The 24015-nt window shown below is 47.7% G+C and overlaps 2 protein-coding genes across 7 annotated transcripts in view; both read left to right on the forward strand.

Moving 5' to 3' along the window:
* The window catches only part of KLHDC1 (kelch domain containing 1), a 29484-nt gene extending 25067 nt beyond the window's left edge, over positions 1-4417 (forward strand). For both annotated transcript variants that reach the window (XM_054161629.1, XM_009899528.2), the window contains exons 11-13: positions 1282-1366; positions 2119-2171; positions 3461-4417. In XM_054161629.1, the coding sequence (XP_054017604.1) occupies positions 1282-1366; positions 2119-2171; positions 3461-3635 (313 nt within the window). In that variant the 3' untranslated portion in view covers positions 3636-4417. The remainder of the gene's footprint in view (positions 1-1281; positions 1367-2118; positions 2172-3460) is intronic.
* Positions 4418-5205: 788 nt separating this feature from the next.
* KLHDC2 (kelch domain containing 2) lies at positions 5206-23776 on the forward strand. Of its 5 annotated transcripts, none has more exons than XM_054161633.1 (14): positions 5206-5249; positions 7767-7934; positions 8997-9076; positions 10054-10171; positions 12150-12265; positions 15129-15210; positions 15299-15382; positions 19138-19218; positions 19296-19354; positions 20235-20344; positions 20866-20938; positions 21254-21341; positions 21794-21846; positions 22711-23776. In XM_054161633.1, the coding sequence occupies exons 2-14, from the start codon at positions 7779-7781 to the stop codon at positions 22832-22834; spliced, it is 1224 nt and encodes a 407-aa protein (XP_054017608.1). In that variant the 5' UTR covers positions 5206-5249; positions 7767-7778; the 3' UTR covers positions 22835-23776. The 5 variants fall into 5 exon arrangements, with proteins under 5 accessions (XP_054017608.1, XP_054017606.1, XP_054017605.1 ...); XM_054161631.1 differs by having other exon boundaries at positions 5234-5249; positions 7736-7934; XM_054161630.1 differs by having other exon boundaries at positions 5237-5325; positions 22711-23775.
* The last annotated feature ends 239 nt before the right edge of the window (positions 23777-24015 follow it).

A 24015-nucleotide genomic window follows, 5' to 3' on the forward strand; every position in this document is an offset into this window, starting at 1 on the left:
GGGGGAAAGAGTAAAGCTGCAGTAGAATAATTTGTGTTCTAAGCTCTCATCCTAGCGTTAGGGGATAAGAGTCAGTACTGAAAATCCCCCAATCTTAAAGCTGTTAGTATTGAAGTTATGAGGCCTTGAGCAGCCTGGTCTTGTGACCATGGCAGGGGTGTTGAAACTAGATGATCTTCAAGGTCCCTTCCAACCCAAACCATTCCATGAATTTAAGAAAGAGTGGAAATTTTGAAGAGAGAAACAAAAGCTATTGATGGTCAAAGCTTGTTTCATGTGATTTTTCTAAACACTTTCTGCTGTAAGGTTTGGTTGGAGTGGTGATAAATAAGTGCATAAAGTGAGTACAGATGAGTCAAAGAATGACAAAAATTGTTCTGGATAAAATACAGTGGTTGGACTTGATGGTCTTAAAGGTCTTTTCCAACCTAAATGACTCTGATGTGTGACCATTCAGGGAAATTCTCAAGAGATGGATGTCACATTGCTCTCCCCTTTTATATTGCCGAAGAAGTGAGTCACATCCTATTTTAAGGCTCTATTTTCTACCTTTGAAGCCTTCTGAAATTATGTCTTTGTCTTGGTTTCCTAAGAAAGGTTACATTGCAGTGCTCTGTGCATGCAGGGCTGCTTCTCAGATGCATTTTGAATCAGTTGACCTATTTCAGTGATATTTGACAAAACCGAGAAGCTCAGAGGTCCTAAGTCCAAACATACTCTGTGCAAATAAATCTCGTAATTGCCTCACTCAGTTCTCCATTCTTCCCCAAGAACATGGGACACAAAGCTGATAAAGCATCTTTGTCGTTTCTGTAGGCCACAGAGCAATGTGTAAAGTGGCACCTCAAACTATAAAACTCTCCTGGGTAAGTAGTGAGGCCAGCAAGACTTCAAGGCTCTGTGCCTCATACCCTGGAGATGTTTAAAAGACAGAGAAATGTGGTGCTGAGGGATGTGGTTCAGCACCAGACTTGGTATTGTTAAAGCACAGTTGGACTTGATCTTAAAGGTCGTTTCCAACCAGGAGTAGAGAAATGACCTTTCCATTTTCTTATTCCATTTCCATTAACTTAGTTCCTTAAAGCAAAAAATGTCTTGAAAAGAAACTTGAGTATGAAGAATGGAGGAGACTATGTGTGAGGTGAAGAGGTTAACATGCCAGTAAACTTACTGCTTATCTGAATCCCTTCAAAACCAGGGATTTTGAGATGTGTTTTGCTGCTAACACACAACTGCTGGTTGCTGCTTGATCACTAATTGTGTCTATCACTTTATTTCTAGATTGTGGCACACAGCCTGCCTTGGAAAAGAGGGAGAAGTGATGGTGTTTGGTGGAAGCAAAGATGACCTGCATTTCATGGACACAGTCAGTAAACTGAATAATGAAATTTTATGGCAATTAAAATTTAGATGAAGTTAACATTATTGGGTTCATTCTGTTCACTTGGGGAGACAGATGTGACCCTTCTTGCTCTTAGAGTTTTAGGAGGGTTTTTCCTGCCATTACAAAAAGGAATAAATGTATTCCTTTATATGTGTGTGTGTGTATGCTTATAAATTATATAAGCTTATAAAAAGGAAATTGCTACTGACACTCTTTATAAATAACTACTTAGGTGTTACCAGTTTTAAATGATGTGTGTTGTAATGAATTATAGAATGACCTGGAGAAGAATGTTTTGTGCTGGGAGGGACATTTAACCTAGAATAGTTCCTAAGTGTAATTAACCTATGTAACAGTCATCTCCAGAAATTAATCTGTTTCCTAATTGGGCCTCAGTTATTGACAACTGTATAGAATCAGAGAACCACAAAATTAGTTGGGTTACAAGCGACCTTTCAAGGTCACCTAGTCCAACTTCCCCCTGCAGTCAGCAGGGACATCTGCAACTAGAGCAGGTTGCTCAGAGCCCCAAATGACTTGGAATGGTTCCAGCAGTAGGGCATCTACCAAGTCTCTGAGCAGCCTGGGATAGTGTATCACTACCTTCATTGCAAATGTTACAGTTTTGGTAACATTTAGTCATTAATATAGTAGTAATTTCAGACAGTAGCAATTTTGCTGAGATCAGCTGTTTGTTATTTTAACTGTTCTTTTTTTTTTTTCCTGTTGTTCAGGGTCACTGCAGTGACTTGTTGATATTTCAGACTCAACCTTATTCACTCCTCAGGTGAGTTGAGGTTATTGGCACAAAGTCAAGTGTAAATTATGTGTGCTTTTACATGGGGGTGTTAACCACATTCTATGTAGGCAGGTGAAATATGGTTATCTTCTCAGTAAATACTTGAAACATGTAGTGTGTGGTGATCCAGAGCAGTTTATATGTTGGTGGTGTAGAAAAGTCCCTTCTGCACATGCAAGCACAACATATGTAGTGAACATCACAAGCTCTTCAAAGAAGCACTGACTCTTGGGGGTTGGAAGAGACCTCTGGAGATCATCCAGTCCAACCCCTCTGCTAAAGCAGGGTCACACACAGCAGCTTGCCCAGGATCTCAATGTCCAGGTGGCTTTGGAGTCTCTCCAGAGAAGGAGACTCCACAACCTCTCTGGGCAGCCTGCTCCAGGGCTCCAGCACCCTCACAGCAGAGAATTTTCTCCTCCTGTTCAGATGGAACCTTCTGGCTTCCATTTTGTGCCTGTTGCCCCTTGTCCTGTCACTGGGCACCACTGGAAAGAGTCTGGCTCCACCCTCTTGCCCCCTGCAAGTACTTTAGCTCTTGTTGAGCATTGCTCAAATCCCCTTTCAGGCTGGTCTTCTTCAGGCTCAGCATACCCATGTCTCTCAGCCTTTTCTTCTCATGGAGATGCTCCAGGCCTCTCATCTTTGGAGCCTCCACTGCACTCTCTTTTGTTGTTCCCTGTCTCTCTTGAACTGGGGAGCCCAGAACTGGACATAATACTTCAGGTGTGGCCTCACCAGGGCAGAGTAGAGGGGCAGGAGAACCTTGCTCGACCTGCTGGCTTGACCTGCTGGCTTGACTCTTCTCAATGGAACTCAGGACGCCATTTGCTGCCTTGATCACAAGAGCATGTTTCTGGCTCATGGTGAATTTGTCCAACAGCACTCCCAGGTCCTCCTCCACAGAGCTGCTTTCCAGCAGCCCATCTCTCGCCTGTTACTGGTGCAGGGGTTTTTCATCCCCAGGTGTGGGACCCTACACTTGTCCTTGTTCAACTTCATGAGGTCCCTCTGCCCAGCTCTGCAGCTTGTCCAGGTCTCGCTGAATGGCAGCACGGCCTAAGGGGGCGTCAGCCACTCCCTGTTTTGTACCATCACCAAACTTGCAGAGTCTTCAAGTCTTTGAAGATACTGAACAGGATGACACCAAGAGCCTCCGACTAGGCTGCCCCACTGATCACAACCCTCTGAGCTCTGTCCTTCAGCCAGTTCTAGCAGATGTCACTTTTTCTTTAGTTTGTAGACCATTTATTTAATTTGTTCCCCCCTTTCTTCAGGCTGTGTCTTGACTGCATCGGTAAGAACGCAACTCTCCTCAAGAATCAGATACCCTGCTTGCCATCAAAACTTCTGCAGCAAGTGCTGAAAAAGATCACCTTCTGGGCTGCAGTCAGCCACAGGCAGGAGAAAAAAGCTGAAACTGAAAGACAAAACCAACTGAACACCACATGAAGGACATCAATCAGCCAAAGCGTTGAACACTTGGGTTTATCTACGGTGTGCAGCAGGGTCTTTTGCTAGTGAACTTTTACTAATGCTACAGAACAACTCTATGTTAAGCTCAGTTTCTAAAGTGAGGTTTGAGAACAAAGAAATCCTTTTCATGGAAGCCTCCTTGTTTTCTGCAGTATAGAAAACTGATCAAATTTTGTATATATATATAGAGTTAATTTCTGCAGTTGTGGTCTTAATGAGGCAGTCCATACAACTTAATTATTTTTTGAAGGTAACAAAGATGGTTCAAAATGTTTTCCAGTGGGATTAAAAACAATGGCATAAGTCAAAAATCTTGCTCCAGCCTTAGCACATCAGCCTTTCCACAAAGACAGAATTGGTTCAACGCACTATCCTTGGAGGATTCACAGCCTTGGGAAAGGTAGCAACCTACTAACCACTACTGAATCTATCTGATTCCACCAGACTCTGTGATCTGGCCATCCAGAAGTAGGAAAAACCAGTACAGTAACCGTGGAACTGGGAGAAGAAGCTGCAGTGAGCAGCGCTGCTGTTTGTATAAGAAAACCTCTGAGCAGTTCACAAAATGGTTTTGCCACGTTTGTCAGCAAGAAGCCCTTCTTTTGAAATGGGTTGTATATTGTATTTTGGATGTGTAAAGTTTATATTTCTTGGTTTAAAAAAAAAATAATGCTTATTTATTGTTTAAGAGGAGCATATGTAGTACTTGCTATTTTCCTGTTTCAAATATCTAGGAGCACAGTCATTAAAATTTTATAGAGGGTTCAATCAAGACCTATTTTGACTTTTTTTTTTTTCTTTCCTGCAACATTACTTACGTGGGGAAAGGATTTTTTTGGAGCCAAGTTACCCCAGAAAGGGCCATTTGGGGACTGGGAATGGTAGCAGAGCTGTAATTTCATGTCTTAAACTTAAAAAAAAAAGGTAGACATGTAATACTGAATGCTTAGGTTGTCATCCCTGAGATGGTAACACCCATTTCTCTTGACAATGAAACACCCCTCATCTGTGTTGGTCCCAGAGCTTTCTTCTGGAGAGGGGAGCCAGGAAGGCCCCTGGAACAGCAATAGAGTGCCCATCAGGACCAGGTCAGTGATGGGCCCCTGTATGCAGGCAACAAAGCTGGTGAAGGATCTGGAGAACAGGCCTGGTGAGGAGCAGCTCCCTGACTGAAGGAGGCTGAGGGGAGACCTTCTGGCTCTGTACAACTCCCTGAAAGGAGTTTGGGGGTGCGTGCTGGGTGTTAGTCTCTTCTCTCAAGGGCATTTCAAGATACGGTTTAGGGGACGACTGTGGGTTGAGGGTTGATCTTCACCGACCCTAATGGCTCCATGACTGGACGGGACAGGTCACTGACCATCCCGCAGTGGCTCTACCTGTCACAGCCCTGAGTCACTGCAAGTGTCTCGCAGTGGCTCAGCTCCTGCGCTGAGGTGACTCCTGTTAGCAACCGGAGCGGGTGTCGCCGCCGCCCCCTCAAGCCGAGCGCTCGGGAGAGCCTCTCCGGTGCCGCGGGGGCTGGGCGCGCCTGCGCGGCGCTGCCGGAAGCCGCTGCCCGCAGCGGATGTTGACGGAGCGCGGCCCGCTGAGGTGAGGGGCAGGGGGGAGGGCGGGAAGGAGGCGGCAACGGTGACACCGGGCCTGCAGACCCACCACCACCACCGCGGTAGGGCCCGGGGAACGGCGGCTCGGGGGCTCTGGAGGCGGAAAGGGGGAGGGCCGGAGCTAGGAGTGGACGGTGAGGAGGCTGCGGGCTGGGGGAGAGAGGGGGGATCGGCCCTTGACAGAAAGCGAGGAGGGTCGAGGCCTCGTTAAGGCGGTTGGTGAGTGATGGCGCATTGCTGTTAGGGGTATGTCGCGACAGGGAAAATGTGTCGTGAGGAGATAATTTCTGTCTGTGACCAGAGAGATGTGTCTAAGCATAGAGGGCTGGGAAATGGCAGGGACTTAGGAGAAACGTTTCGCTACAGGACTGTGAAATTGCTGAAGGGGGATACAAGTTGCCCAGAGTGTCTTAGTTTGTTTAAAAACAAAAACGTGGAAAAAAGATAATTGAAGAATGGTGGTGACTGGGGAGAGGTCAGTAAAAATCTGCTCAGCTCGAAGCAGGCGGATTTCACTGGGGTGTGGGCAAAAGCTTTCTAACGTAAAGCATAACTGAAGCTCAAAAATAAGGTACCGAAGGTGGTGTAGTGCCTCCATCGCTGGAGAAATTCACGTTAAAGAGAGTCCTGTCAGCAGCGGTGTAGGTGTGGAGGGTTTGCTGTGCGTGCAGGGTCTGATCACCTCATTGCAGCCCTTCTGGCTGCACAGAACCATCTCCCGGTCTGTTCAGCCTCCCTCACCGTTTGATCTGTGTCTAAAGTTCTTGGTGAGGTGACAGCTTCAGCTGCAGGAAACCTAAAAACAGACAAGGACTGGGGAGTAACCCATAAGTGGAAGGTGACTCAGTGTTTCTCAGGGGTCCCCGTGCTCCATTTCAGCCAATTTCCAGAATTGCCTGGCAGGGCTGACCTCAGTGTCCCTTCCTGGTTTGATTCCTCCCATAGCTGTGGCTTTGAATTACCAGTGACCCCAGTGACAGCATGGCCCTGGGGCTTCACTTATACCAAAGGCTCTTGTGTGGAGGCTGTTCTTACCCCTGAGCTCAGGAGCTGTAGGCTGGATGCACATAGCTGTGGTCTTTTCAGGACACTCTGGGGTTTGTCCTTCTGGAAAAGACCTTTCAGGCCATTGGGATGGCTATGCTTCGTGGGGTTTTGTTTCAGCAGAGGTAACATGTCCTGCATTTAATAGCTGTGGGAAGGTTTGTGTTTGGGACACCTGGCTTAGTTAGCCCAAAAGGAGCTTTGCTTGAAAAGCTGCAAGACCTTTCACTTCTGTGAAGGCCATATTGTAAGCAAAGATGTCAAATTTATTACACTGTGGGTTGGTTGGTTGTTTTTTTTTTGGTCACCAGTTAATGTATTTACAGATGAGTGTGATTTAAAAACAAAAATAGAGACCTTGTCTTCAGTTTGGAACAGAAATGATGAAAAATTACATACAGCTGAGGAATTCCTGTATGAAACTGTCTTGACTGATGGGATAGATTCTACCATGAAAACATCATAGAATGGTTCATAGAATCATTTTGTTTGGAAAAGACCTTTAAGATCATCAAGTCCAACCAAGTCTGGTGCTAAACCATGGCCCTCAGCACCACATCTTTGCATCTTTCAAATACCTTCAGGGATGGTGATTCACCCACCTCACTGGGGACCTGTTCCAGTATTTGAGAACCCTTTCAGTGAAGAAGTTTGTTCTAATATCCAGCCTAAACCTCCCCTGGTGCAACTTCACGTCCTGTTGCTTGTTACCAGGGAGAAGAGACCAACCCCTACCTGTCTCCTACCTCCTTTCAGGGAGTTAGAGAGAGACAGAAGGTCTACCCTCAGCCTCCTTTTCTCCAGACTAAACAACCCCAGGTCCCTCAGTTGCTCCTCACCAGACCTGTTCTCCAGACCCTTCACCAGCTTTGTTTCTCTGGACTCACTGTAGCACCTCTGTGTCCCAATTTTAGAGGTGTGGCCTCACTGGTGCCCAGTATAGGGTGACAATCACATCCCTGATCCTGCTGGCCACACTACTGCTGATCTAGGCCAGGGTGCTGGTGGCATTCTTGGCCATCTGGCTACACACCAGCTCATCTTTAGCCAGCTGTCAACCAAAACCCTCAGGTCCTTTTCCACCAGGCACTTTCCAGCCACTCTGCCCCATGCCTGGAGCGTTCATGGGGAGGTTGTGACCCAAGTGCAGGACCCAGCACTTGGCCTTGTTGAACCTCAGCCCATTGATCCAGCCTGTCCAGGTCCCTCTGTAGAGCCTCCCTACCCTCAAGCAGATCAACACTCCCTCCCAGTTCAGTGTCATCTACAAACTTACCAAGGGTTCCTCAGTCCCCTCACTCAGATCATTGGTAAAGATACAAAAGAGAACTGGTCCCAGTACTGAGTCCTAGGGAACACCACTTCCATCACTGTGAAAGAAACAATGTATAGCTTCTCTGTGGGTTTTTTCCCTCTGGTGGTTTTCAGAGCTTCCTCCTCTGTTATTCTGTGCACGTAGTGCTGTGTCGAAATGGCTGACGAGAACGAAGACCTGCAGGCAGATGAAGAGCTCCCAGCTCCAGCTGAGGAGAGCTTTGAGCAGCTGGAGAATGACAGCCCTGCTGAGCGCAGTGGGCACGTGGCAGTCACTGATGGCCGCTGCATGTATGTCTGGGGAGGCTATAAGGTAGGCTGTGAAGTAAACCTTCTGCCACCCGTGGTGCTGCTAATTAGGTCCCATTAGTTTGGGAGTGACTCTGAGAATTATCCCTGCCCTGGAACAGAAAAGCTCCAGTTAACAGATTAGAATCCGACATACATGAGTTCTGAAGTGTCAGAGTGAATTGTGTTAAAAGGCAGATCTCCGCACACAGGTAGCTTTTGTGGGGTGCTGCACGGTGTTTGTCAGCTCAGTGTGTCTGCTGGGAGAGGAGAAAATCCTGTCTGATTTCATAGAATGATTTGGGTTGGAAGGGACCTTCAAGATCATCTAGTTGCAACCCCCCTGACGTGGACAGAGCCCTTCTAGACCAGGCTGAACTGCACACCATGCAAAAAAGTGCTGATATTGGCAGCATTATCAGCACATCTCAATGCTGTGTGTTACTTGTGGCAGGTTGGTTGGTTGTGGTTTGTCAGCCTGGGGTGTGCAGGGGCTGCAAGTCATTTCACAGTTTTGACAGCAATTGAGATGAATTGTCAGTGAGTAAGCTGGTATTTCCAGGGGCAGCTTTGGTGTGGTGTTCTGGTGGTGTCATGCAGGGGGCAGAGGAACGGAAAAGGACCTTTTGACTCATTTATCATAGAATTGTTTTGGTTGGAAAAGGCATCTAAGATCGAGTCCAGCCATCAACCTAAGACCACCATGGCCATTAAACCACGTCCCAGAGTTCCGTGTCCACACGTATTTTGGAGCACCTCCAAGGATGGTGACTCCACTGCCTCCCTGGGCAATCTGTTCCAATGCCTGACCTGCACCCTGGTTACCCAGCCTGGGCTGTGACATTGTGGTTTAACTTCCATTTACCCCAACCTGCCTCTGCTGGGAGGTTGTCTGGTCTCCAGCAGAAGCTAGAATAGGCTCATACCTGCTCTCCAAGCAGGTGGAGAGGTACAGGAGCATGGCAAGCACTGCACTTGTTGCTGACCTGTGAGTAGGTCGCTGAGGGGGCATAAACATGCCCAGGAGTAACTCAACACACCAAGCATCCTTCTTGTGTTGCTTTCTCTTTTCTGACCTCTTCTGCAGAATGCCCAAGTGAGGGGATTTTATGACTTCTACCTGCCTAGGGATGAAATATGGATCTACAACATGGAAACTGGAAGATGGTACAGTAAACAATTAACTTAATTGTTGGGTTTGGCGGTGGGTGGGTGGGGGAGCACCCAGAAAAATATTTAAATTGGTCTAGAATGCTTGCTGAGGGGTTTTGGACAGTGAGAGAATTCCCTGATCTCCTTGTCACCACCTATCAAACTGCAGAATAAATGTGTGAAATATTTGCCAGTTTTTCTGGGTTCTTTTCAACAACAAAAATGTTCTGAAGGGGGTGAAGTAGGAGGGGCAGCTGAGGCAGGAGTGTGTTACCAACACTGTGAAGTGTTTGTGCAGGAAACAGCACCTGGAAATTGTATTTTGATTGTGGTGGTACATCAGTGAGGGCATCTCTTTAAGGGGTTAGTTGTAAACGTTGATGTGGCCAGAGAGATGGTCTCAGAAACTCAAGTCATCTTAGATCAGTGGGAGCCTGGAAGCATGAAACCATCAGGCCTGACAGCGAGAGAAAAATGAAATCTGCTTCTGGTGCTGTCTGGGGCCTTGCTGTGAAGCCAAATCCCCTCAGCACTTTGTGATTTCATCTGTGCTTCCAGCCCTCGTGGCGGTCAGGCAGGGCCCTGGACATGGCCTGGAAGTTCATCTTTGCGGTTATGATGTTTACAGCATGCAAAATCCAGTAGCGGAAGAGGAACCTTCAGTTTAGACAAGCACATCATTTTTTGCCTGAGGATCTCTCTGAGGGTTTTGAACGCATAAATCACGTACCACACTAGCTCTGGAACTGGGCAGGCAGGATTCCTCCCCCACAAAACATGTATTAATTAAATTGCCTCATTAATGAAATCCCCCCCCACCTCCCTCGTACTGGCTTTGTGTTGTAAATTGTTCAGCCTGTGAGGATGTGAAGAACTCAGCAGCTTGGAATGGCCCACAGTGACCCAGTACAGTTTCAAAAGGGTGGTGGTATACAATTCCACTCCAGGTAAAATCCTTATCAGGCATTAAAATCTTTCAACTGTGCTTCTAGGAAGAAGAGTAAAACGGAGGGAGATGTTCCACCTTCCATGTCTGGAAGCTGTGCTGTGTGTGTGGACAGAGTAGTCTACCTCTTTGGGGGACATCATGCACGTGGCAATACAAACAAGGTTGGTAATTCAGAGATAACCCCCTCCTCGTTTTCTCCTCCTTAGCTTTTTTTCAGCGTGGTTCACCTTGTCAGTGAACTAATGTCCATCCAAAGCCAGAAGAAGCATGTGATCTTCACAAATCATGGAAACAAGTTCTTGGGAATGACTGGGCAGCTTGGACCTCATTTCAGAGCTTTAATAACAGGGGACGCTGAAGGTGTCATGCCCAGTCATCGTGTCCTTCACAGCTTCTGCAGCACAGCGTTTTCATCTCCTGGCTGCATCTCTAAGTTCTTGGAAGCCAATGAATAGCTTTTTCATCGTGTCAGTGGTTTCCCCAGACATGAACTAACTGGAGCTGTGCACTTTTTGTGCTTGCCTAAGAGGTTTTGACTAACAAAACACAGCACTCAGTGCTCGGAGGGTTATTTTTCCACGCAGGTGATGAGCTGGCTGACTTTTGCCTGTTGAGTGCATTCATTTCTGTGCAACAGGTCTGATAACAAGACTTTTGTAACACAGATCAGCCCTCAGCTCTGCATCATTTCACATGGTCATAGCTTTGCACCGCAGAAGAAACACCCTGACCTAAGATCTGGGTGGTTGCTGTTGTTATGCAGTTCACCCTATAAATCACGTTGCGCTGGTTGGTGTGTTTGAATTGACTCCTCTTGAAAGGTGGGGATTTCCAGAGCTGCTGAAATAGCACCAGGAGGTGACATGAAACTGCTCTGTAGCTGTTTGGAATGTTTTTTGTTCTCTGGAGCCTCTGATAATACTTTCTGATGTTCCTGAAGTGTGGTTTGAATTAGTTTTGCCTTCGCTCTTAAAGCTAAACTGCAAGCAGCTTTGATGTGATGCTTGCAAAGAGCCCTGGAACAATCTGAGCTGATAAATTGTGACTTGCTTCCTTCCTGCTGTGCTATTCTGACGTTTGCTGGTAGTTTATAGATGTGTGTCAGCAATTTCTCCCCATGTAAAATGCAGGAACATGCAGGGAAGGGATGATGCTATAAAACCCCATTGCTTTTTAACAAGGTTTTCTTGGTGGTAAGACAACTGCTACTTTGTACCCACCCTCACTGGGTGTGTCAAATGCCCAGAGCTGTGCAAAGAAGGTATTCTGAGGCTTGAATCTGCAAAATAGATAACAGATTTTGCAAAAAGATTTTGTTCCAGATGTCAGTGCTCTGTGCAGCTAGGATGTAGACTGGATATTAAGGAGAAATTGTTTACAGTAAGGGTGGTGAGACACTGGAACAGGTTGCCCAGGGAGATTGGGGATGCCCCCTCCCTGTAGGTGTTCAAGGCCAGGTTGAATGAGGCCTTGAGCAACCTGGTCTAGTGGAAGGTGTCACTGGCCATGCAGGCAGTTCTACTTGGGTAGATCTGAGCCTCCTCACTAGTTGCTGGCTCTTGTTGTCAGGCTTTTCAAAGTATTGATACAAACAAAACTCTTTTTCTGTGTCTAAAGAAATTAAACTGGCTGCTGGGTCATGAGCTGAGCACAGTGTGAAGCTGCATCCTTCAAATAACTGACAAGGAATTAGAGCAAAAAAGAGCAGCACTGGAGAAGACTAAGAAGAGATCTTCTCAGTGCTGATCAGCATCAGGGTAGGGACAAGACAGTGGGGCTGGACTCTTCAGTGATGCCCACTGACAAGACAAGGAGGAGAAACTTGTTTGGTGTGAGGGTGCTGGAGCCCTAGAGCAGGCTGCCAAGAGAGGTTGTGGAATCTCTTTCTGTAGAGAGATTCCAAAGCCACCTGGACATTGTGATCCTGGGCAAGCTGCTGTGGGTGCCCCTCCTTTAGCCAGGGGGGCTTGGAGCTAGATGATCCTTAGGGTACCTTCCAACCCATTCTGTGATTCTAGTGATTCTAGTTTTGTCTCTACCAGTACATACTCATTAGAAGTCAGTATTTTAATTTTTTTAAAAGCTTGAAGCTGTGTGGGTGAAAAACCAACCAACCAAACCTCTTTTTTTTCTCTGCAGTTCTACATGTTGAATTCCAGATCCACGGACAAAGTGCTGCAGTGGGTCAGAGTAGAGTGTCAGGGGGTGCCCCCCTCATCAAAGGACAAGCTTGGTGTTTGGGTTTACAAAAACAAGTAAGGCTGCAGCACCCAAGTCAGCACTGCCTGCCCTTGTGTGTGTCTCTGCTTCTGTTGCCTCTTAGCCTTATCCTTATTGTGCCTTCTTTGAACAAGAGCTGGGGGAGGACTCTGCCTGCTGATGTGCTGCAGGGAGGGCTGGATTTATTCCTTGGCTCACCTTTTAAAACTGCTCCATCCTTTAATTTGTGATTAGATGGAAAACCCTCCCTCCCCACTTGGGTGTCTGTGAGCTGCAACGTGCCTGTGTGAGTCACAGCCCGAAATGTGGGCTTGTCACAGGCAAACTTTCCACGCTCAGCACCTCGCTTCACGAGTGCTGCATCATGGTTAGCTGTGTAAGCAGCTGCATGGGAAATTTATTCTTCCCAGAACAACCCTGTGGAGGATTAGAAGTGGGGTTGGAACTAGATGATCTTTAAGGTCCCTTCCAACCCAAACCATTCTGTGATTCTCCAAATGCAATCTTCTGGGCACATCTCATGCCTTTCATCGTATCACAGAGTGGTTTGGCTTGGAAGGGACCACAAAGATCATCTTGTTCCAACTCCATGTCGTGGGCAGGGACACCTTGCACTAGACCAGGTTGCTCAAGGCTCCATCCAATCTGGCTTTGAACACTTACAGCCTTGGAGTCTCCCCAAGTTCTTTGTTGAGAACAGGGCACCCTGTTCCATTGCCTCATCACTCTCTTGGGGAAGCATTTTGTTCTAATGTCTCATCTCAATCAAACTTCTTACAAATCCTTGTCCATGCCTTTGTAAAACATCCCTCTCCTGTAGCCCCCTTCTAGTACTGCAAGGCTGCTCTTGAGCTGCTCTAAGGCTCCACCATGGAGCCTTCTCTTCTCCAGGCTGAACAGACACAACTCCCTTGGCCTGTCCCCGTAGCAGAGGGGTTCCAGCCCTCTGATCATCTTTGAGGCCTCAGCACTGCAGGTGGGATCTCTGTTTCTTTGATAGCTGGGGAGCAGGAAGCCGTGCATCTGGCTTGTTCAGCGATGCACATGGTTAATTCAGGACTGTGTTATCTCCTGTTGATCTTACCTGATTGAACATGTTGGGATAGTGTCCCAGAGATGCCAGAAGGCTTTTTGGCACTGCAAACGCTGGAAAAAATTAGGAAGACAAGGAGAAGGTGTTGAAGCCAGATGAGCTGACATGCAAAGCATTGCACTTGCCTTGCACTCTCCTCCTCCATTTGGTTAGTGTAGTGCTAGTTCCCTGGGCAGGGAGTGGTGCCATGAGATCAATCCAGCCTTCTGGCACTGCAGGATAGACTGAGGAAAGACCAGGTTGCACAGGATCTTGTCCAGTTGGGTTTGCAATCTCTCCAGAGAAGGAGACTCCACAATCTCTGGGCAGCCTGCTCCAGGGTTCCGGCACCCTCACAGCAAATAGTTTCCCCTTGCTCCTCCTGGAATATCTACCCCAGATTGGTTTCTCAGAGGGTTCCTGGCTTCCAGAGAACAGAACTTCAAGATGGTGACAGCTCACACAATCAGGATTGTCCCCTTGCAGGAGAAGCTGGAAAGGCTGATCCCTGCAGAGCAAGGCTCTCTCCACAAGCTGTGGGCCAGGTGTGAGCAGTGCTACTGGAGTACATGTTGCCAGGGGCTGGGAAGACTTGGTGTGAATCTGAGGTGGCAATCATGGGCCTCTGATTCTTCTTTGGTCACAGCTGGCAAAGGTTACAGGTTCTTACTGTCACGTCAGGGTAGGGATTTCAGCTACTACCTACAAAACCTTACCTGGACAGCACAGGCATTTTCTGGTGTGTCCATTACATGGAGAGAAAGCTCACTGTTGGGATTTTTACTATGTGGTTTGTGGCAGAGGCTCAAGAAAGATAGGAAATGGAGGCTGGAATTCAGTATCTTTAAGGTCCAACCCCAAACCAGTCTGATTCAGTGCCATTTGCCTGTGGTGATGGTTTTCAGGTCCTTGCTGTGGAGAGAAAGCTTGTGGTTGCAGTAGGTGATGTGATCAGATCAGGCATGCAAGGCTGGAGCTGTGGGTGTTCAGTTTGGTGTAGCTTGGTTTTGATTCTTTCATAATGCAGTAAGAATTTTTGTTCAAGCCATGCCATGAGTTTCTAGTATGTGCTGAAACCCAAGCATAAAATCTAAGTTACACTGAAATCAGTTTTAAACCCTCAAAAGAGCAGTGAAACCATCTGAGTGACTGCTCATGGTCACAGTTCTTCAGCCTTCAAAACCAAACTGAGCAAGAAGATGGCTTCCCCACAACTGAAGACTTCTTGGGCGGCTTCACTGGTAGAGGATCTGCTGCATGTAATGTCCCCTGGCCGCCTCCTCCACATTGACCATGCCCAAGCTGTAATTCTTTCCCTTCTTACAGGAATGTCAGTGAATGTTTTGGGCTCAGCTAGTGTGGGAAGAGGGCTTGGAAAGGGCAGAGATGGAAAACCGCAGGAATAAAATCCCTGTAGCTGCTGTGTGGGAGCACAGGTAGGGAAGGTTGACAAGCAGCAAGCTGGCAGCAAGCTGGCAGCAAGCTGGTAGCTTGACACAGTTGGAACCAGAGCAAAGCTTGGAAGCCTGAGGCCTGGGAAGCAGCTGCAGAAGGATTTATTGTGGGAGGGTAGGGTTGATTAGGCAAGAAACAGGGCCCCACACCTGGCAAACTTGCATTGTCGGCTTACTGGGAGCTGAAGGAGCTTCCCTGTTTTTCTTGTGTCCTGTTCGAGTACAGCCTTTGCTGAACTTTGGTTTGTAGCAACAGATGTGAAAAATTAATGGTTGGACTTGATCATCTTAAAGGTCTTTTCCAACCTACATGGTTCTGTGATTCCATGCTAGCCTTTCTCATAAGCTTTTGTGCACTGTTTTGTGTTTCAGGCTAATATTTTTTGGTGGCTATGGTTATTTTCCTGAAGGGAAGCAACGAGGGACTTTTGAGTTTGATGAAACCTCTTTTTGGGTAAGTCCACCTTGAAGCCATTTCTATTTAAAGTTTACTATTTGATGAGTGCTTATTAAAACTTATGGCTTATTTCATGTTTTTAAAGAATTCAGGTCTTCCTAGAGGGTGGAATGACCACGTGCATGTTCTGGACACCGAAACTTTTACTTGGAGCCAGCCTATAACTACAGTAGGTCCTCTGTCAGTTAAAATTGCAGCTCTTCAGAGAGATGTGCACTGTGTGCTCTGTCTCTTGGAATCATAGAATTGTTTGGTTTGGAAGAGTTCTTTAAGATCATAGAGTCCAACCTTCATCCTGAGACCACCATGGCCATTAAAGCATGTCCCAGAGTGCCATGTCTACACGTTTATTGAACACCTCCAGGGACAGTGACTCCACCACCTCCCTGGGCAACCTCTTCCAATGCCTGTCTCTTGTAGCATCCTCTGAAAATAATCATGACTCTGCTGAGCCTGACCTTGCTGCTTTAATTTGTGTCAAGTTAGAAGAGGATGATGATAAAATGGCCTCCTCATGTGGCTTTGCAGGGTTAGCAGTGGCCTGTCCAAGCAGCTATGGGCTGCAGATGGGCTGTGTGCCTGGCTGTATACTTGATCAACAGAATCACAGACTGGTGAGGGTTGGAAGGGACCTCTGGAAATCGCCCAGACCAACCCCCATGCTGAAGCAGGGTCACCCACAGCAGGTTGTCCAAGATCAAAATGTCCAGCTGGGTTTGGAATCTCTCCAGAGGAGCAGACTCCACAGCCTCTCTGGGCAGCTTGGTGCAATGCTCTGGCACCCTGTTATTGCACTACAGTGTGCAGTGTGAAGCTCTTAACCTGCTGTGTCTCGTGAGGAGGATCCTTCTCTAGCCTCTTGTCTCTCTGGTTAACTGTTTGCAAGCAAGCAGCGCAGAAACTCAGCCACAATAGGTTACTCTCCTTCTCTGCTTCGCCTTGCAGCCTTCTTTCTGTTACCAGCCTTTAACTGTCATGTGCTCTGTGACCTTGCCTTCTTTGGGATCCAAACCCGTCCCTAAATGCCAGGAATCAGAAAAGGTGGAAGATCTCTCTGCAGGACCTAGTAGTAGCTAGCAGGAGGAAGTGAGAACTGCCCTGCAGGACTCCCCAGCTGGCTGTGTGGAGCTGAGCTGCTCTCAGTGGTGTTTGCTGGATGATGAATCACAGGCTGTGGCTGGTGGGAAGAACCATGTCTGCAGCACTGCTGTTTGCTGTTCTGGCAGGCACTCCTGGCCACGTGAGCTGTCACCTGTGCCAGAGCACTGTGGAGTCCTGTTCTCTGGAAGCCAGGAACACTGAGAAAGCAGATGCTCCCAAGAGGAGAGCCAGAAGTCCCTGCCCTTCCTGAGATAATTCTCTTCCACCCTCAACCTCCTGCATAGCTGGACTACGGCAAGCCTGTGGAGCAGGAAGCTACAACAGGGTCTTTACTTAGTCTCTCTGATCCAGCTAGGGGAGGAAACCTGGCCAGGACCATGTGACCAGGACTCTCTTCAGTTCTCTGTTTCAATTCCCTGCACCTTGCTCTCTTGCCAGGGAAGTGGGACTGTTTTCTCTCCTAGAGATGGACTCCTTGAGGTATCATTAGCTTGTATTTGGGGCCTTACCTTTGAGATACTCTTGGTAGAACTGGCTCAGAAACATCCCCTCAAAATACAAAGGACCTGCAGCCTAGTCAGGAGCATTCTTGAGGCCACTTAAACTTCATTCAAACCACTCTTTTACCAAGGATTTCCCTCCCACCAAAACCATGAAACTTGCCTTTTATTTTGAGTTTTTCAGTTCTAGCCTCCTCACTCCAAGAAGGAGATCAAGGTCTAGAGAAGGGCAATGAAGCTGGTGAAGGGTCTGGAGAACAGGTCTGGTGAGGAGCACCTGAGGGAACTGGGGGTATTAAGTCTGGAGAAGAGGAGGCTGAGGGGAGACCTTCTCTCTACAACTGCCTGAAAGGAGGTTGAAGCCAGGTTGGGGTTGGTCTCTTCTTCCAACTAGCAAGTTACAGGACAAGAGGAAACAGCCTCAAGTTTCACCAAAGGAGGTTTAGGTTGGACATTACGAAAAATTTCTTCTCCAAAAGGATTGTCAATGCCTTAAACAGGCTGCCCAGGACAGTGATGGACTCCTCATCCCTGGAGGGATTTCAGAGCTGTGTAGCTGTGGTGCTGAGGAACATGGTTTAGTGGTGGACTTGGGGGTGCTGGGTTAATGGTTGGCTGTGATCTTAAATGTCTCTTCCTTCCAAAACAGTTCTATGATTCTGTTTGGATCTGTCTTTCTCTCCTCACCTTTTGTTCCCATTGACTTGCATGCTTTCATCCTTCAGTGACATTGTGCTCCTGGGGAGCTCAGGAATACAAAATACTTGGTTTCCTGTCATCCTTACTGTAAAGTGATGGCTTGGTACATTTCTCTTGGGTGCAGGATTGTCAAAACAGAACAAAGCACTCTCCTTACAAGTAGATGCTATCTGAAATGTCCCAGAAGTGCTGAGGAACAGAAGTGCAGTAAGATTGCCTGAGAATTGGAGGAAATGAAATTGGAGATCTGTAACTCCTTATTGAGCTTGCCAAAGAATGGCTTTGTCTTGCTGCATACAGACCTCAAGAAATAACTCAAGAAAAACAGTGTCTAAAAATTTATTATCTTATTTACAGTCCCAAGTCTTCTGTGACCTGAAGGACCTTCTGGCATAAGCACTTTGGACATTAGGAGGAAGTTCTTTACAATGAGAGTGGCAAAATACTGGGACAGGCTGCCTGGGGATGTGGTTGAGGCTCCGTCCCTGGAGACATTCAAGATCAGATGCGGTGTGCCCTGGGCAGCCTGATCTAGTTGTCCCTGCAGGGGGGTTGGACACCCCTTTGAGGGTCCCTTCCAACCCAACGCCATCTGTGAGTCTGTAGATCTCTAAAAGCAGAATTTATGTCACAAAATCACAGGGTGGTGGAGGTTCATCTGGAGATCTAGTCCAACCCCCCTGCCAGATACCTTGAGACTTAAAAGGTGTGTGGGGGGGAATCAAAAACAACTCTAACCCAATTTGTAATGAGTTTTCTGATCTTCCATCCATCAAAAATGGATGCCCCCCCCAGAGGTGTTCAAGGCCAGGTTGGATGAAGCCTTGACTAACTTGGTCTAGTGGAAAGTGTCCCTGCCTATGGTAGAGATGTTGGACCTAAACCATGCTATGAATCTATGGATCTGTGGGAAAAAAAGAGAAGTTTCTGTAGATAGAGCAATTTAATAGAGGTTTTTTCACACTGTTCCATGATGGCCTTAAGTCTGACTTTAGTTCAGCCTTTACTCTCTGGTGACTGATGGGTGGAACTGTGAGGGCTTGCTTGCCTTGCTTGCAGGACACTAAGACCTCTCCTGGGAGGTCTGAGAGGAGCCCAGCTCCCACCCCACAGAATCACAGGCTGGTTTGAGCTGGAAGGGACCTTAAAGATCATCTAGTTCCACCCCCCCTGCGATGGGCAGGGACACCTCCTAGAGCAGGTTAGGTTGCTCAAGTCCCCATCCAGCCTGGTTATGAACACCACTTCCACTTCTATGCTCCTTGTTCTTGGTCCAAGCTTTGGTGGGCATCACTACCATGCCCATCACCACCATTTGGTTTCACCACTTCTCTTGTCCCTCCAAGACAGCTGTGGCTGGTTCTCCAGGCCAGCTGCAGCTCAGCCCACCCCAAATCACCTCCACATATGGGAGGACTCTTCCTGACACTCACATGGCCAAGAGCACCCACCCACTCATCATGTGTCCTGTCACCCCACACCACTCAGGGTGCCTGGTGTGGCCATAGCCACAGTGTTTTCTCTCTGTGGTGGGCATCTTCAGTCAGCTCCTCCTAATCTGCTGCAGGTTTTCTTTCGTGTCTCCACTGAACTTACCTTCTTATCTCACGTTTTCTGTTCCCAGGGTAAAACTCCATCCCCACGAGCAGCTCACGCCTGTGCCACTGTTGGGAACAGAGGCTACGTGTTCGGTGGCAGATACAGAGTAAGACCCAGCCCAGTTTGACCACATGTCACTGAAACTTCAGCAGAGCATCTCAACCATCTTCTGCTTTCTTGTAGGAGTCCAGGATGAACGATCTCTACTACCTGAATCTGGATACCTGGGAGTGGAATGAAATGTAGGTTCTAAACCTTGAGTTCTTTAGTGTGCAAAGCAATGTCAAGGTGACACTTTGATTTTATACAGTAAGATGTTTCCAAAGTCACTTCTGATGTTACAAATTGAAATAGTCAACACAAAGCCAGGTTGAAGAGAGCCTTGAGCACCCTGGTCCAGTTGAAGGTGTCCCTACCCATGGCAGGGAGGTTGGAACTAGGTGATCTTTAAGGTCCTTTCCAACCCAAACCATTCTGGGATTCACGTCTAATAATTCTAGTGAACCTTGGTCTACTCCAGGAAGAAAACTCAGGTAGAACTGAGCCTCCTTACCAGCTGCTGGCTCTTGCTGTCAGGCTTTTCAAAGTACTGATACAAACAAAACTCTTTTTCTGTGTCTAAAGAAATTAAACTGGCTGTTGGGTCATGAGCTGAGCACAGTGTGAAGCTGCAACCTTCAAATAACTACAAGGAAGTAGAGCAAAAAAGAGCAGCACTGGAGAAGACAAAGAAGGAATCTTCTCAATGCTCAGCAAGATCTAAATGGTGGGGGACAAGACAATGGGGACAGACTGTTTCCAGTGGTGCCCACTGACAGGACAATGGGCAGAGGACACACACCTTAAACTCAGGAGGTTACATCTCAACAGGGGGAGAAACTTGTTTGGTATGAGGGTGCTGGAGGCCTGGAGCAGACTGCCCAGAGAGGCTGTGGAGTCTCATCTGGAGAGATTCTAAACCAGCCTGGATATTGTGATCCTGGGCAAGCTGCTGTGGGTGACCCTGCTTTAGCAGGGGGGGTTGGACTAGATCTTCAGAGGTCCCTTCCAAGCCTACCAGTTTGTGATTCTGTGATGTTATTGTAGCATGTGTGTATTTGTGGTTCTTCTCTTGAAATGTAGAATCACACAAGGCATCTGCCCAGTTGGCCGCTCGTGGCATTCTTTAACACCAATCTCCTCAGATCACCTCTTTCTCTTTGGAGGATTCACCACTGACAAGCAGCCATTAAGTAAGTCACCCCAAAAGGATTTTGCCTTCTGTCGGCTTTTGGGTTCTTGGTGGTTTGGGTTTGGCTTCCTTGTGTTGGGTTTTAGGCTCTTGATGGTTTGGGTCTTGGGCTTTGTGTCCTTGAACAGTGGAGCACAGCAGCTTTGAATTAGTGTCTCAGCACCTTAAAATTTTTGCCAAATGCCAACCCTGCAACTTCTGATCCATCTCTTTATGGTCAGCAGCCAATTCCACAGAGCAGGGGCTACCAGTTGTGTTTAGACAGTATTATTTATGGCAATGAATCTGCTCTAAAAATTGATCTGATGCAAACTGCATGTGGACCATCATAGTTCTCCATCTTCCCCTTCTGCCTTCACTCCCATAAACCATTACTCAAACTTGCAGCCCAATATTCTGTAAGATTTTTCTAAAAATGGCTGATTTAAGAGCAAAAAATGGGCTGAAGCCCATGTTTGGTGCCACAAACATGGGAGAACCAACAGAAGTTGGGGTTGGGTTTGTTTTTTTGCTCCTTTTCAGGTGACGCTTGGATTTATTGCATCAGCAAGAACGAGTGGATACAGTTTGAGCACAATTATGCTGAAAAACCAAGGTAGGGTCCACCTGGAAATGTTGCCTGCACCTCTTTGGCCTTGCTCTTGCTGCTGGTGAGGATGGTGAGGGTGATGTTTTGGCTTGTGAAATAAGGATTGTGCAAGCAGATAGTTACAGCCGTGGCTTCTGGAGGATCACACTACTGTGATACTGTGATCCTCCAGAAGCTGTGTTGCTTCTGGAGGATGGCTGTAACCATCTGCTTGCAGCTTCTGCTCTAACCAGGCAACCTCGCCTCAGTTTACCCTCACGAAGGACAAAACTTCCTCTCATTAACTTCAAAATTTGGGCTTGATTTTGCTTGCGATTCTAGGTTGTGGCACACAGCGTGTGCAAGTGAAGAGGGAGAGGTCATCGTTTTTGGAGGCTGTGCCAACAACTTGCTTGCCCATTCTAAAGCTGTAAGTTGATTTTTGAGCTTTCCCCCTCCACTTCTTTGGTAGCCCAAGTCCTTGTTGGCATCTTCTCACTCCAACACGTGTGAGCCCATTACAGAGTGGTAGGGGTTCGAAGGGACCTCTGAAGAGTTCCACCCCACTACAGAGCAGGATCACCTAGGGCAGGTCACACAGGAACATGTCCAGGCAGATGTTGAAAGTGGCACCAGATCTGGGTTTTGATTCACCTGGAGCCCCCAGTGTGCCTATAACTTCCCCTCTTGTAGGATTTGGTGGACATTTCTGTCTGTGGCCGGGGTGATTTAGGTGGAGTTCAGTTCTCACCATCAGCTTTTCCTCACCAGTCCCATACCATTTCCAGGGTCTGTTTGTGTGAGCCTTGGGTAGTTTGGTTTCTGCTGTACCAAGGTGGAACCACGTGACCCAGCTGCTTTCCTCTCTCTCTTCACCCTCAGGCTCATAGTAATGAAATCCTCATCTTTTCTCTACAACCAAGATCTCTCGTAAGGTAAGAAAGCAGCAATCAGAATTGCTTAGGTTTGAAGAGACCACCTGAGATCAAGTCCAATCATTAAAGACTTCAACCTGAAACTGTTGTCTTCATCCAAGGCAGTGCAGGGTCACCCCCAGACCTATTCCTGTCCCTAAACTACTTCAAAACATTCTTTCCTCTGGAAGAACAGCAGCATTGTGCAAAGACAGAGCAACATCCCTTCCTTACAGAATGGCTTGATTTGGAAGGGACCTTAAAGATCATCCAGTTCAAATCCCCCTGAGACAGGGACACCTCACATTAGACCAAACTGCTTAAAGCCTCATCCACCCTGGTCTTAAAATACTTCCAGGGATGAGGCATCCACAACTTATCTGGGCAACCTGTTCCAGTTTTTCACCATCCTCATAGTCAAGAACTTCTTAATGGCCACTCTAAATCTACCCTGCTCTAGTTTCAAACCATTATCCCTTGTCCTGTCACTACAGGCCCTTAGAAATAGTCCCTCTCCAGCTCTCTTGTAGCCCCCCTTCAGGTACTAAAAGGCCCTGCTGGAGCCTTTTCTTCTCCAGGCTGAACAGCCACAACTCCCTCAGCCTGTCCCCACAGCAGAGGTGCTCTAGTCCTCTGATCATCTTTGCAGTCTCCTCTGGACCCTAACAGATAGGAGTCCTTGTGTTGGGGGCTTCAGAGCTAGACACAGTACTCCAGGTGGGGTCTCACAAGAGCAGAGCAGAGGGGCAGAATTGCTGGCCCCAGGTCAGAAGTACACACTTGGCACTGCTGCCGAGACCGATCCCTCACCGGCAAGCTGTGCAGAACCCTTCCCTTGCAGCCCATGGTCCTCCTAACTCCAGTTGTGTCTTCCCTCTCCCCAAGGCTGTGCCTGGAAGCAGTCATCTGCTTCAAGGAGATGTTGGCCAGTTCCTGGAACTGCCTCCCCAAGCACTTGCTGCACAGCGTCAATCAGCGGTTCGGAAGCAACAACACCTCGGGCTCCTGAGCCCTGGGGCCAGCCCTGAGCTGTGCATGGAGGAGCAGCTCCCAGATGATGTCATCACTTGACCAAGCGTGGCAAACGTTAACGTTGTCTAGGTTAACTATCCGTATCCTCGTAGGTAGGTGCTTCTTGCCTTTCAGTTGCATGTGAATGGCCTAGAGAGAACCTATTTTTGTGTAAAGATGTTTGCAATAAATGTATTTAATGCAGGTGGGAGACACAGCCTCTGCTGAAACTAAAAACTAGTTCGGGGCTTGTCCCCCTTGAAGAAGGGCAGCCCCAGGTGAGAAGATGGGGTGGGTGGAGGGAAAACACTCACTATGGAGTCCTTCTTAAAGAACCCGAGGGCTTCAGTGGTCATGCAGGAGATGCTGGGGCATGCCCTGACTGCTGAGTGTGGCTTTAGTGTAGGCTGAAGATGGCCAAGCCAGGTGAGGAGTCCTGGTGTAGTCTACAGCTTTAGGAAACCTGCTTTAAAGTCAGAGCAATGGGATTTTGGAACTTGTCACATTGTCAGCGTTGATGAACTGTGGTAAACATTCAGCTGGTGGAGCACTGCTGCTCCCTCCTTTGTTTGTAGTTTGTTGTTTTGGAACTCATTGATGTTGTGGAACTTCAGTTGTGAACCTTAGGTAGCAGATATTCTGCCCTGAGAAGTGGGACTGAACCTGCTTGAGCCTCTTACCAGCTATGTCAGTGACCTGTGGAGCTTGCCTACAGATGGAACAGCCTGAAGGACTCCAGCATGGTGGAGTTACACTGGAAGTGACCATGGAATAGGTCACCTCCTGCCAGCAGGTGACATGGGTGACAAGGACCAGGCTCTGCTGCTGTGGGAGAAGGGGTAAAATCATGTCCAAGTTCTCCTCAAAAAACCCCAACAAATTAAAACCTTTGACTTCTAAAACAAACTCATTCCTGTGGTGCCTGCACTGATTTGGAGGAGCTTCAGCTGTGGCTTGGGTGATGCAGACCATAAAGGTTGTGGTTTCACATCTCAGGGGGGTACCAACACAGCACAGGGGCTTTGTTCTGACCCTCTAGCCTCAGGTTCTATCACAAAATCCCAGAATCCCAGCATGATGGAGGATTGGAAGGGCTAAAGCAGGGGCAGCCATAGCAGCTTATCCAGGATCACAGTGTCCAGGTGGGTTTGGAATCCCTCCAGAGAAGAAGATTCCACA

Source organism: Dryobates pubescens, chromosome 5 (assembly GCF_014839835.1).
Source record: "Dryobates pubescens isolate bDryPub1 chromosome 5, bDryPub1.pri, whole genome shotgun sequence".
NCBI lineage: Eukaryota > Metazoa > Chordata > Aves > Piciformes > Picidae > Dryobates > Dryobates pubescens.

What these genes read in the sequence shown, in the direction of transcription:
- KLHDC2 (XM_054161633.1), top strand. Translation starts at nt 7,779, where the DNA reads ATGGCTGACGAGAACGAAGACCTGCAGGCAGATGAAGAGCTCCCAGCT. An exon ending in AACATGGAAACTGGAAGATG is followed by an intron (nt 9,077 to 10,053) that starts GTACAGTAAACA and finishes CTGTGCTTCTAG; the next exon opens with GAAGAAGAGTAAAACGGAGG. An exon ending in TGCTTGCCCATTCTAAAGCT is followed by an intron (nt 21,342 to 21,793) that starts GTAAGTTGATTT and finishes CTTCACCCTCAG; the next exon opens with GCTCATAGTAATGAAATCCT.